Consider the following 15064-nt stretch of genomic DNA (forward strand, 5'->3'; position numbering starts at 1 on the left):
CTCCACCTTTTGTATATAATGAGTCTGATTGCTCATTATCCAGCTTATTACGAGACTACTTGCAAATATTGTGAGCTTGTGTGGGATTTAACGAGGAAACCGTTTCCACCTGGTATTAAGATGCGTTTCGGGAGATCCGATCACATGCGGTCAGCCCTAAATACAGGTATAAACGGAGTCTAAAATGTTTTGTGATCAGATCACAGAAACCACATTTAAATATGGTCAAAAAGCATGTGTCCACATCGCTAATGATAAATGCTAAATGCTAATACATCCTGTATGCATACCGGCAGAAGTGAAGCACCGGCCCTCACCTGTCAATCAACCGCTGCGCTAAAACAAGAGTTTCAACTTTGCCTTTATGAGCGGCTTTAAAAGGAAATAACTGTCAGATCGGGGGGGGGGACTAAAACGGATACATACACAATCACAAGGGCTTTGCAGATGTTCTTTAGTGTGTCTGATATCAACACAGACGAGACGCACAAACACCTGAAGCTCTTTTAATAACAAATCTATTCGCCCCGCTTAAGAAAAACAATGTGTTTTATAGGGGCCTTTAACCCCTGCAACAGGGGGGCTTTTTACCCCAAATACTCTTATACACAAGATTATTATCTGGACAAGTTTGACGCAGAGATTTAGAGGGGAAATGACAGAGGTGAAAATGTCAATTTATGACGTAAATGGAAATGTGCTGATTGTATTCAGTTGTAATGTCAAATACACATTCTCAAAAAGACCGTTTTTACCACATAACATCAGATAAATCAAGCATGCATTTGAACTTAAACCAAGTGAACACATATTACTCATTTTAAAAGACTTTTAACTCTGACTGATCTCACAGTGAAATCATAAACAGTTGGTTGACATTTCATAAAATCGGTCTGGGTGAAGTGTCCATGGAGGAGCACCAAAAGTGAGCAGTTTTAATACAGTAAAGAGAAATGCATGTTTTATTAACCGAACCCCCCAAACCAAACACCAAACCAAAACCTAACCAATGATATGTTCTTCTGCACAAGCCATAAGTCATGTGATTTCACATTCATTTGAGGAAAAACTAAAATTCTGTTAAATAACCATAGATGAAAAACAAAATACAGGTTTGGAACAACATGAGGGTGAGCAAATGATGACTTATTGTCGCCAGGTTGCATTAAACCAAAGATGATTCATCCGCTGGCCTTTTGCACAACTATATTTATATAAGATTTTGACATAGAAGAAAAAGGTTTGCATTATTGTTTTCATATAGGTAGTCTTTTAAATCACCAAATTATCACTAAATGACTTTTCAACTCGCAATGTCTACATATTTGACATTTATTTTTGTCTGTTTATTTGATTGATAGTGAGAGAGATTCGAGCCTGTCTTTGTCTCTCTTTAATGAGTTTCTGGTCTCATGATTGTATGAATGCACACACAGCATCTTTTGTTTGTTTGGCTGAGGTGATGATGTCAGGACCGTACAAGGAGGGAAGCGCCTCAGAGTTTCTTTATTCTAAGGCAGAAATAAGCGATTATCTTCAACACGGTAAGCTTTTCTGAAAATGTACTCTAACCATTATCTTTAATCTTATTTTGTGCAACTTAAATGTGATAAATGTTACAATGTACTGTTTTACAATGGGGTGAATCTCACCAATAAATATCCGTGGGGTCATAGTTCACATTAAAACAATAGAGAAAAATAGGAAATGGCTTTAGTTTAGTACAGTAGACATGTACAGTACTGAAATTCATCCTGAACGGACACAATAGAATTTGTATTTATTTATTTTTAAATCAGCTTCTAAATTCTAAATAAACTTTAAAGAATAGGGTTTAAAAATGTAATCGTTATGCAAATTAAATTTGTTATAGGATAATGTGAGCCTAATATAATGTCATTTTTTTTTTTTATTACTCTATTTATTATTATTTGAAAGAATTGTGTCATGAAATTGAAATGCATAAATCTTAAAAATAGGCTAAAATATTTATGCAAAATACTGGTTATTTTCTTGTTTTGTCTTTTGAATTTGGAATTTTGTGTGAAATATTTTACGGGAATTTGAGTTTTCGTTTAAATTAAGGATTTGATCTTTTACTTTAGTCCTTTTCATCGTTTCTCCATCTTTCACGTTCAGTAGCGTCTATTTTCAGACAAACTAAAGAGAACAAATTGATGTTGAATGAAAGAAAACAGTGTTATTCTACAGACTTTGTTTAGGGATTTTCCAAAATCCCCAAATACCAAAATTGTAACTTTTCCTATCTTTCAAGCAACATCCACCAAACTTGACCTTCTAACTTTGTGTACCACGTCTTATCCAACTGATCAGACTTTTGGGTTTTCCATTTCTGACCTTCAAAGTGTCCAAACATCCCATAGACTTACACTGATGGGTATCGATCTGTCTGTCTGTCTCCCTAACCTTTCTGTCGGACCTGCAAAACCTTCATAATTCAACCTTTTAAAATCATTTTCAACTTTCAGACAAAACTTGGTCACGCCAGCATTAAAGTTTGTCTGTAATAGTGAGACCTGCTGCAAGATGCTGGCATCATCGGTTTTCCTTTTCTGTGCATTCTCTCTGACCTCAGCATCTTCCGAAGGTATCGCACTTTATATCAATGAACCATATATAAACGTAGTGTTTTCATTGGTTAATATTTCTTATTTTGTCTTGCAGTGGGTCTTGGTGGTAAAGTGCTTCTGTTCCCGTACGAGACCGATTTCAGCTTTGTCAAACTCACTCCTAAAAAACCACTGGGGCTTTCGGCGTTCACACTGTGCATGCGTGTCGCGACGGAGCTCCAGGGCGAGAGGCAGATCATCCTGTTCGCCTACCGCACACCTGACTATGACGAGCTAAACGTGTGGAGAGAGAGAGATGGACGTGTGTCCTTCTACCTCAGCGGCGATGGGGCGTTCTTCCACCTGCCTCCTCTCTCCACCTTCCGGTCTCACATGTGCCTCACCTGGACATCACGGACCGGGCTCACCGCATTCTGGGTGGATGGACGCCGCAGTGCGTTCCAGCTGTACAAACCGGGTCACAGCATCCGTCCGCGAGGCACGGCCCTGCTCGGCCAGGATGCCGACAAACACCTGGGCGACTTTGAGACTGTGCAGAGTTTTGCCGGCGAGCTCACGGACCTGAACATGTGGGATTATGTTCTCTCGGGGAGTCAGATTAAAGCATTGTATTTAAACCAGGCACAGCGTGTGCCAAAGGGAAACGTGTTTGATTGGAACACCATAGAATATGAGATTACTGGAAATGTCCTGGTGGTGCAAGATGATTGAATATATTCCCTTGCAGGGTCACACACACACATTCTAACAATACAAAACTGCTGAAACATCCTAATATTTCTGCAGCATCACACAACAGAACATTAATGTTTATGTGAAGGTTTTAGAAACTGTTTAATTAGAAAATTGAGTTTGATCGATATATCGGTTTTACGATGAATCTGTGCCGATAGTTGTGTTACTTATACTTATTATTATTATTATTATTATTATTATTATTACCTGTTCCTCTGTGGCCAAAACCCTTTATTTGGTTAATATATAGACTACAAAAATTACAAAATATATAAAAATAAAGACATCACTGTTTATGTATAATTTATGATTATTAATCTGAAATGTTATTTTTTTTAAAAACACATATTACAATTGACAAGCGATCGCTGATGATCTGTGTATGATGATCTGCTATTAATTACTGCCCATACAGTATTTATTAGCACATTTGGCAATGTTTACTTCATTGGTTCTATTTTAATACATTATAGATGATTGTAAGAGTGCATGTTTTGTTTCCTTTGTGTGTTTGTGTGAGCTGGAAGTGCAGATATCTCAAATAAAGAGCCTGCAGTCCATTTCAGGCTTATTTATAATGAAAAGTCCCACGTTATGCACCAAATCTCAACCTTTTCTGGTTATTATTGGGATTTTGGTTGCATAACAAACATGAATTTGGGATTTTACTTATCGTGACTCTTGCATCCTCTATGTAATTTTTTTTTTACATTCCATAAATCGATTTAAAATACTATCGGCCGATTAATCGACCATTTTCACCACTTTAGTTATCGGTATCGGCAAAATCCAATCTCGGTCGACCTCTATTAGAAACGTAATTTACTGGAGTTATATAATATATGGCTTATTTTATTTTGAATATTAAGTAATTAAGTAAAAGTGGAGTGGTGGTGGCGTAGTGGGCTAAAGCACATAACTGGTAATCAGAAGGTTGCTGGTTTGATCCCCACAGCCACCACCATTGTGTCCTTGAGTAAGGCACTTAACTCCAGGTTGCTCCGGGGGGATTGTCCCTGTAATAAGGGCACTGTAAGTCACTTTGGATAAAAGCATCTGCCAAATGCATAAATGTAAATGTAAGTACATTTGTGACTAACAGGCATTGTTTTTTCTCTTGAATGAATCTAGACAAACTACATATATTTTAACATGTTCTTAATGTAAGCTACATACAAAATTATGGTTTGCATGTCTTACCTGCTTCACTTGCAATCATCAGTCAATTTGACTTTAAATATAGACAAATTCTTACATGTACATTTTACTATAAAGACAAAGAGGATGTGATAAGTATCACATTTGATGACTGCTGCAGTCTGCATGTGACCACAAGAGAGCAGCATCAGACAAACAACATGTATGATATGAAATCCTAAAGTATATGACTGTCAAGTAAATTAAGTGATTTGATTGTATAAGTAGAAAAAAATACTAAATGTATGAATTGCATTTGTTTATAACACTAGTTTCAATAGTATGGAGGAAGAAAACAAAGTGTGCTAAAGATTGCATGATTTAAATTGAATGCATGAGCATTTTGTAAACACATAAAACACAAATCTTTTCACTGATTAGGAAATGTTTTTTCTAATGATAATGTATCTTGGTTTCCATGCATTTAACCTTTGTCTAACAAATAAAGTGTGTGACCTGTTTTGCAATAAAAAAATAAAAAATAAATAAAAATCTTGAGATGGTCAACTATGAATTCTTAAAAATGTAATCAATTATATGAATGCATCAACTTACTATTTATATCAGCACTTACAGATAACCCAATAGGCAAAAACTTTGCATTGCCTAAATATTAATAACAGCCCTTGCTCATTGACAATCACAACATGAACTTCTAAAAGCAGCCGAGACCCTGATAACAGCTGCACAACTCGGAGGCATTATTGAGATTTGCCTTATATTGTATGTTTGTCACAGGTTTAAATAATAATCGATTGGATCATGATTTATGTACCATTATTTCCATTCATGACACGTCAACCTCGGAGAACAATTTCAAAGTTAAGTATTTGCTAACCATTATTAACAAGTTCACATTTATCTGGTATTTGTTTCCAGTGGAGTAAAATGGGCATATAAATGTGATGCAGTTCCCTCTGGCGACCACTAGATGACACTATAGAGATTTGTTGTCTACTGAAAAGTTTTTGGCAGGAATACAATTTTTCATATTAGATATCTATGAACGAAATGATCAAAAACTATTTAAACAACAGCACAGAAAAGAGACAGGGCAAATTCCAAATGGTGTTTTTATATGGCGGGAAGCAGACGCCACTCGAAATGTCGTTTTAAACGCAAGTGAGAAAGTGAGTCTTTCCCTTCCACAAGACTGTTAACGAAGGATACATTCATACAGTAATGTCATGCTCCCTTCAGAGTGCACTTTCAAGGGATCTGTCCCTCAGCGTGATTAGGGGATGCTCACTTTCTACTGAAATTCGCCCGCTGTCATTCCTGTCAAAAATCAAATATGGCGGGACTCTGAAGAAGGTCTGTGGAGAGTTTGTGACTCGCTGTTTTGTACTTTGACCATAGTGAATGTAGTTATTGATGAACTAGGTATATCATACACAGTGTTGGGGTAATGCATTACAAAGTCATTAATGACTGTAATGAAATTACTTTTTCTCAGAAAAATTAAAGTAGGGGATTACTCTTAATTTTTGAGTAATTCAAAAAGAGAAGTGAACATTTTATTCTCCTTTTTTCTTTTTATTTGCAAAAAAAGGACCGTTAACAATGACGCAGTAATTTGATAGGATAAATATAGATTCAATTGTGCGTTAACATTTTACAATAAGGTTGTATTCGTTAATATGCATCTATTAGGTATTATGATCATTCTGCAAGCTTAAAAACGTATGTATTTACACTTTTGGGGCTTGTTCCTGTGACCATTTTTATACTTTTACCAAATAAATAAAATGTGTGTGAAATATTGCTATATTTTAGGAAGAATAGTGCAACTCGTGACACATTTGCATTAGCTGAGTAACGATACTGGAAGATTGTTAGCCCCCAGAGATTTGACCGGAAATACGCAGGCTATGTTCTGTGCATAGTCCTTAGCGCAATGCTCCCTGATCCACTTCTTAATGGCAAAACTGACACGAACAAGTAATCAGTAAAGATGAATGACTTAAACCTGTTTTAGCGAGCAGCCCCCTCTGTTGGTCACAGTAAACATCACACAATTAACCTTGTTGCCAGTAGGCTGTAATAGGGGCTTTCTTACCATGTATTTTCACTTTGTGGACTGTGTTGTAAGCGCAATAAAAACGGGGACATTTCCAGGGACAGATCTAGTCGGGGACAGACCATCAAAAATGGGGAAGTCTGGTCACCCTACTGTAAGTAAATGAGCCCATTTACATGCACACCAATATGATGATTACTCTCTAAAATCGGCAAGAAGTCCACGTTTATATGACATTTGATATAATCTTATTATTCTCTGCATTTGATGTCAAACTGTGAAGAGGCATGAGCTCAACATGTGGACACACTGGATGAGCCGGCAAGAACACCGGGTGAGGTGTTTATATAGCACGTGAAATTGGAGTAATGGGCAAAAATCTACCCTTGTCAGTGGGGTTATACATAAGCCGTTTATTGCTTTTACGGCGATAAAGGAACACGGTTTATTGCATTTACATGACTGCACTCGTTGTTGGCTTATTAAGCATAATCGGTGTAAGAACATGCATGTAAACACGACTTACTGGGTGATGAACTCGTTTTTCTGAATCGATTCACCACCAACAGTGATTCAGGTCAGTAGTAGGCCTCTACGCTATGTGACACACCTGTGAAACACACCATCATGTCTTTCCAAACTCATAATACTTTTTGTAAAGTGTCTGTGGAAGATATACATTCCCAAACGTGTAGAGGGTATAATGGGACACAAGGCTTAGCTATAGGCTACTTCGTTTTTCCAAGGGCCTTTCTGTCTCAAACATGGTCAAGCAGTCAGCCTTTAAAAGTATCATTTTTTTACCACGAGTGCATGCAGTTGCGTTTGATGCATGCACACTATGTCTGCTTTAGTACAGTCAATGGCAGGCGCATATGCTGACAAAGTGCACAGAACTGTCCGTATGCGGAAAGGCCACGATGACTAATTATGTGTCACACAAACTGTGTTCCTGTAGCTCAGCTGGTAGAGCTTGGCACCTGCAATGCCAAGATAATGGGTTTGATTCCCAGGAAACACATAAACTGATAAACTGAAACAATGTATACCTTGAATGCACTGTAAGTCACTTTGGATAAAAATGTCTGCCAAATATGTAAATGTACTGTAAGTGCGACGCTTCATTATATTTTAGCCTTAAGTGTTTGGGATTACTTCATATACTTCACCCCATCGACCGTGTTGCTTTCAAAGTATATATACTCTTTTGACCTTTAACGAATATGAAAGCATTTGACACATGACTGCATTTAGTACAGTCAACATTTTTGAAGCTCAAAAATACACATAGCCATCATAAAAGTAATCCATGACTCCATTGGATTAATTGATGTCTTCTGAAGCGAAACGATTGAAATATTTTGAAATAAATTGAAATATTTCATATGTCCACATCCAGAAATTATGTGAGATATTTAGTGAAAGGTTAAATTTACTAAAAACGTATTAAAAAACCTAGGTCATAGGTTAGGCTTGTTAAAAATGTTGGAACCTCTGGTTTAAATTAATCTGCAAATAATGAATCATTTATGTGTCATCTGAGGATGAGAGAGAGTGTGGGTGTTGGCATGTGTCTGCATTTTTGTGCTAGTAAAAAGTTTTCCACATGATGGAAGAGAGATGAAGCGGGGCAGGCCGCTGGGGCAGAGAGCAGGAATGTGTGTGTGTGTGTGTGTGTGTGTTGTGTGTTTGTGTGTTTGTGTGTGTGTGTGTGTGTGTGTGTGTGTGTGTGTGTGTGTGTGTGTGTGTGTGTGTGTGTGTGTGTGTGTGTGTGTGTGTGTGTGTAAGACAGCAGGACAACATTCTGGAGCCCTTCAAGCTACTTCAAATAGATTTCAAGGTAAAAGATATTTGCATAAGTAAGACAGGGCTAAAAGCCATGGTGGAGTGAGGCATGTAGCATTCCCTGGGCTCTCCTGCAGAAATTACAACATATTAGAGTGTGTGTGTGTGTGTGTGTGTGTGTGTGTGTGTGTGTGTGTGTGTGTGTGTGTGTGTGTGTGTGTGTGTGTGTGTGAGAGCCAATTTCTGAGTGTGATTAGTCTAAAGAAGAAAAATGTTGTGCAGTAAAATAATGTTATAGCAGTTTGTCAGTTGCACTATTATATGAAACTCTACATATCATTGGATTACTTTTTCCAGTTTTCGAAAGAAGTTAAAATAAATAGTTTTTAATGTTTTTACATTATTTACTCACCAAAAAAAAAATGAAAGCAGACAGTGACCAATGGCTGTTGAGCTTTAAAAAGTACCATAAAAGTAGGCCATCCCACTGGTGCACTACATTTAAAGTGATCTGAAACCATATCTTTGTGTGAACAAAATTTAAATCATTATTAGCTGAAAATTGCGGCACGTAGCTCCAAAATACTTCTGTCATGAGACAAAAAAACAATGGTTTTCGATCAACATCAAAACCTGACAAGCGTAAATGAGACTGGTGATATGAGCGTGGCCGAGCGACGTCTGTGGAGAGTGAGGCCGGGAAAGTGAGAAAGGTAAGGATTGGCACCTGGGGAAATTATCTCTGACAGCTGTTTTGTATTAACAGTGAAAGCTAGAAGGAGATAAAAGAGCAGATGAGCCGCAGTGAGGGGAGAGGAGACCTGAAGCTTACAACACTGCGGAGGGTAGCGTACCTTTGTTGAACCTTGAGGAAAGGACATTATGTTGAAAGCGACTAAAATAAATCACCCTGAAGTGTGTAAGCTGGTTCCCACTTCCTTACTTTCCCTTTTAACTGACCTGAGAGTCTCACAGTTGTGCCAAAACCCAGGACTAATGAAGAAATCACCATTATGGAGTCCTCTCCGCAGACCGAGGTGATCAAGACCCTCGCTGTTATCCACCACACTCAGCACCAAGCCTTAGTGAATCTGCAGAGCAGGAGCAGCAGTTCCGTGCGCTCCTTCAGACCCAGGCTGAGGACTGGCAGGTATTGTGGAGCTTGTTGCCCAAGGAGGAAACTGCAGCCATGACCCTGGACACAGCTTCGCCCATTCCCCACGTCACGCTCTTAAAAAGGGCCCACAGGTTGACCCGGATGCCTTTATAGAGTTGTTTGAACGGATGGTCCAACTCTTGTCGCTGTTGACTGGGGAGGCCCAGCTTGCAACCCATCCTGTAGGTTGGTCAAAGTCCAGAACAGCATCGCAAGTGGTTCTGTTCTCTGATGCTTGGTGAGCTTGGCCACCCATTTGCCTTTGCTCATCAGTTTTGTGACTCCTGCCAGAGGTGGTTGCTAACAGCGGAATGTGGCGCCATCTCTCTCTCTCTCTCTCTCTCTCTTTCTTTCCCCTTCCATTCCTCTTGTCCTCATCCTGTTCCTACTCCCCGGAAACGGGAAGTTGTATTCCCTAAACCGGTTCCCCGGGCTCGGGTATCTTTCAACCTGCCAGTTTCCCTCTGCTCTCTTCCTCTGGTTGGTGAATCCGCCACCACATGTGCAGGTGTGAAGTCTGGGCCAGTCTGTTGGCACTGCAGGGAACCAGGGCACTTCTAGCACCGATGCCCCGCGATTAGAGGTGGAGACATTGGTCCGGATCCCCGACAGGCCACAGGCCGACCCCAATCGAGCAGGAGTGGACTGGATACCTGTCAGTATTAAGGAGGGTACAACTCAAGCCTTGGTGGATTCAGGTTGTAATCAAACCACCATTCACCATGGCTTGGTTCAATCCGAGGCTTTGGATACAGGTAGGATGGTGAAGGTAAGGTGTGTGCATGGGGATTGTTATTCCAGATGGCTCATTATAATCCGACGATGGGTCACTTAGGGCAGGAAATAACACTAAACCGCCTGATGGCCCATTCACAGGAATGTTTTCAGGTGGTGTGAGGATGTCATGAATGTCAGCTGGTGAATCCCGCGGCCACCCCAAAAGTGCCATTGTGCCCTCTTCCATTGATTGAGGTTCAAAAGAATTGGCATGGACCTTGTCGAGCCATTAGATTGGATGGAACGCTGGCATCGCTTTGTGTTCTGGTGGACTATGCAACATGATATTCGGAAGCAGTGCCTCTGTGCAATATCTCAGCATGCAGTGTTGCAGAGGTACTCTTCCGAATAATCTACTGAGTGAGGATTCCGAAAGAAATCCTTTCAGACCAGCATTTACCACCCCCAACCGGACAGCTTGGTCGAACAATTTAATCAGACACTATAGAATCTTATTCACGCTGGATCCAAAGAGCGATGGTTTGGTCCATTTATGTGTGGATTATAGGAAAGTCAATGTAGTGTCTAAATTTGATGCATAACCTAATGCATCGGATTGGTGAACTGCTCAACCAGTTAGGCACGGCTCGCTTTTGTTAGACACTGGATTTAACAAAGGGATATTGGCAGATTCCCTTAACTCCCATATCCCATGAGAAGATGGCATTTTCCACACCGTTCGGATATGTTACGCTTCCATTTGGTTTGTTCGGTGTCCTGGCTACGTTTCAGAGGCTCATGAACCAAATCCTCAGACCGCACACTACTTACGGCGCTGCCTATCTGGATGCACCTGCAGCATCTGAGGGCTGTCCTGAGTTTGTTGAGATGAGCAGGACTCACTGCAAACCCAAAGAAGTGCACAGCTGGGTGGGTGGAAGTACAGTATCTGGGCTTTAACTTGGGTCACGGGCAGGTGCGGCACCAAATTGATAAAACCACAGCAAATGCAGCCTGCCTGAGACCTAAAACCAAAACACGGTGAGACAGTTCCTGGGGATGACTATTATTGCAGATTTGAGCCTAACTATTGGACTGTCACCAGCCTACTGACTGATTTTACTAAAAAGGGGGCACCAGATCCAGTCCAGTGGACAGAGCCGTGTCAGTAGGTGTTCACACGGGTGAAAACTGCACTTTTGGCAGGCTGTTGTTACACTCTCCAGACTACTCTCTCCCTATTTCTTGCAGACGGTAAATAGAATATTTACCGAACAGGGGATTGGGAGCAGTACTGTCCCAGATGTTGGAGGGGGAGCAGCGCCCCATGCTGTACATTAAGTCGCAAACTCTCACTTAGGGACCACACCCCGCTCCAGTGGCTCCATCACATGAAGGATTCCAACACATGGGTCACTTGTTGGTATCTGGCTCTCCAGCCTTTTAAGTTCAAGGTGATCCACAGGCTAGGGGCGCAGATGGCTGTGGCAGATTTCCTTTCTAGAAAAGGGGGTGGGGGAGGGGGGTAAGTGACAGCCCTGGCCTGAGTCGAGCAATGGGGGCATGTGGAGGTATAGGCGTGGCTGAGCGACACCAGTGGAGAGTGACTCCAGGAGAGAGAGAGTGGTAAGGATTGACACCTGGGGAAATTATCTCTGGAAAAAAAAGCTGCGAAGCCGTAGTGAGTGGAGAGGAGACCTGAAGCTTACAATGCTGGGGGGCAGCGTGACTTTATGTTCAACCTTGAGGAAAGGACTTTATGTTGAAAGCTGATGAGTTTTTTGTGCCAGCTGTAAAGCGACTAAATCATCCTGAAGTGTGTAAGTTGGTTCCTGCTTCCTTACTTTCCATTTTAACTGACCTGAGAGTGTCACAGAGACTTGAGAGGTTTTGTGTTCCACCAAAGAAAGAAAGTCATATGGGTTTGGAACGACATGAGGGTGAGTGAATGATGTCATAATTTTCAATTTTGCGTGAACTTTTAAAGTCTTTTAAAGTAATAAGAACTTTATTTATTTAATTAATTTGTGTCCTTGTTATGACTCCTTATTTACAGTGATAGAAGAGAGAGGAAGGAAATAATTAGAAAAAGAGCAATTGGTGTCAGAAGAACTTCACAGCAGTGTTTTGCAAGTGCACGGTTGCTGTTCTGTACATGCATTAATTGCAATGGAGAAACCAGGTATGTCTAAAAAAGTACATTTCCCTCTCTCGCTCTCTCTCTCTCTCTCTCTCTCTCTCTCTCTCTCTCTCTCTCTCTCTCTCTCTCTCTCTCTCTCTCTCTCTCTCTCTTCTTTCTGCTGTTTGTTGCTTCCCTCTGGGTAGAATGAAAAATTCACCACTGGGCCCCATTAGAGTCAAACTGGATCAGGACAAAAAAGCAGCACTAACACACACCCACACACATACATAGTCACACACACACTTAGCAACACAAGTGTAGCATTTAAAACTGTAGAGTTTCTGCCTCAGCGCTGCATATCACAGCACTCGTTCCAAGATCTCTCCCGAAACATCTGAGGAAGACAAAAACTCTGATCTTTTCTTACACCTTTAGTGTCAAAGGTGACCTTTCAGAGGTGGCAAAAAGACTTGCATACTGTATAACCCGAATGTGTGAGATGGTAAATTTATCCCACTACTGTAGAAAGTAGTACCTTTGATTTATTTGTAATGTTTGTTACATCTGTCATGTCTGTTTTGTACAGGTGTGTGTGTGTGTGTGTGTGTGTGTGTGTGTGTGTGTGTGTGTGTGTGTGTGTGTGTGTGTGTGTGTGTGTGAGCGTGTATTTATCACTTTGTGGGGACCAAATGTCCCCATAAGGATAGTAAAATCCGAAATTTTTGACCTTGTGGGGACATTTTGTCGGTCCCCATGAGGAAAACAGCTTATAAATCATACTAAATTATGTTTTTTGAAAATGTAAAAATGCAGAAAGTTTTCTGTGAGGGTTAGGTTTAGGGTAGGGTTAGGTTTAGGGATAGAATATAAAGTTTGTACAGTATAAAAACCATTATGTCTATGGAAAGTCCCCATAAAACATGGAAACACAACATGTGTGTGTGTGTGTGTGTGTGTGTGTGTGTGTGTGTGTGTGTGTGTGTGTGTGTGTGTGTGTGTGAGAGAGAGAGAGAGAGTACGGGAAAGAGTCTAAATGTAAGTGAAGTGTTTATGAGTAAAAATCGAATTCATAGATAATGTGTAAAGCCACAATTGATGCCATTTTTGATGGGTCAAAATGGGTCAAAATTAACTCACAAACTCAAAAGATGCAAAAGGTTTTTTTGAATGGTTATATCTCTTAAACAATTTTATGAAAAAATAAAACAATTATTATGTGTATTTTGATAGTCTTGAAAAAAAACAAAGTTTGGTTCCCGTACTAAAAAATATGTGGTATTTAAAAAAATTATCTACCTCTCCCGGGTCAAAAAATAACACAACAGGAGGGTTATTACTGTAATTTAAGTGTTGGCGTAGTTACTGTGTTTTGCCTTTGTGGCAAATTAATTCAAGCAAAAATGAAAATCTGGTAATCATTTACTCACCCTCGTTGTTGTTCCAACCTATATGACTTTCTTTCTTCTGTGGAACGCAAAAGGAGATGACACAATCACACGTTTAAAATTACCATTATTTCCATCTTTGCTTTGATTAGCATAGCAATTGCTCAATGAGTAAAGCAAATTAAAACGTTTTTAACTTGTACCTGTCCTCAACTTACGCTCAAGATCCAACACTCCAACATAACAGAAACTCTTCTAAATAACACAACAAAAAATTAAACCCTAACAAGTCTTCCCCTTTACATTTATTTTGCACAAAGACAAACTATATAACACTTCATTTTTACATTTACTGTCCCTCTCGACAGGCACGGCTGTCCTATATGGGCAGCTAGGGCAGAGCCCTGCCTAAATAAAACATAGATCCATACTATAAACTGCCATTAATGTAATATGTTTGCCCGTAAATTTGTTCAAAATGCTGACGTGTGTATTTAAAGCAGGCCTAGTATACGTTTTATGCTATTTTTAAGTCGTAAATTAGCTGAAAGCTCCGTTACTCCGTGTTTGATATAGACATATGAGCATGTGGGGCAGAGAGTCTGCTGCCCTCCAGAACTCCACAGCGCCCCCTCAGATTTCTCAATGGAAATTTGTGGTCAAACGCGGTACTGCAACAAGCCCTCATTGAGACCCATTGTGTCAGGAATAAATCTGCCCATAAACATAGCGCCAAAACAAATTTAACTTTAGTATTGATGCACACCGGCAGTGTGACAGGATGCGAACATGGCAAGCGCTATCAATGAACGTGTATGTAACAGCATGTCAATTCCATTGCAAATTCAAGAAAAATTGACCATCAAACACCTTGGTCCTGAAGAGCAGACATAGAAACATATGATGTTTACGTTTGGCTTACTGTAACCAAAATTTTTGCTTCTTTTTTAATAAACAAGGGACATTTCTAAAAAACTAAATATTGAATATATAATAATATCTAAAGTAATATACCATTAAATAATTAGATACTAGAATTGAACATGGAACCAAACTGGAATCATCCAGACAGACCGCACGGCTTTGAGCGCTGAATTCCCTGGCGGTTGCCCCTAGATGATTTCGGAGGTGTCGTCACTCACCCTTATGAACATATGCAAGCTGCCAGTGAACAAGAGAGAGGGTGAGACTGGGGGCGATGGAGAGAGAGAGAGACAGGCGGAGCAAGAATGAGATGATTAAAAATCACATGTAGAGGGATAATTCACAGTGGGAATGTTATGGCTTAATATGCCTTGTGGCAAAAAGCCGGGCACAAACACACACACACATGCAGATGCTAATATAAGTTTGACT

The 15064-nt window shown here is 40.0% G+C and overlaps 1 protein-coding gene across 1 annotated transcript; it reads left to right on the forward strand.

Moving 5' to 3' along the window:
• Positions 1 to 1483: 1483 nt before the first annotated feature.
• Positions 1484 to 5019, forward strand: LOC127634437 (pentraxin fusion protein-like). Its single transcript, XM_052114003.1, has 3 exons — positions 1484 to 1544; positions 2490 to 2608; positions 2686 to 5019. The coding sequence occupies exons 2-3, from the start codon at positions 2548 to 2550 to the stop codon at positions 3300 to 3302; spliced, it is 678 nt and encodes a 225-aa protein (XP_051969963.1). The 5' UTR covers positions 1484 to 1544; positions 2490 to 2547; the 3' UTR covers positions 3303 to 5019.
• Positions 5020 to 15064: the final 10045 nt, after the last annotated feature.

Source organism: Xyrauchen texanus, chromosome 41, assembly GCF_025860055.1.
Source record: "Xyrauchen texanus isolate HMW12.3.18 chromosome 41, RBS_HiC_50CHRs, whole genome shotgun sequence".
Taxonomy (NCBI): Eukaryota; Metazoa; Chordata; class Actinopteri; order Cypriniformes; family Catostomidae; genus Xyrauchen; species Xyrauchen texanus.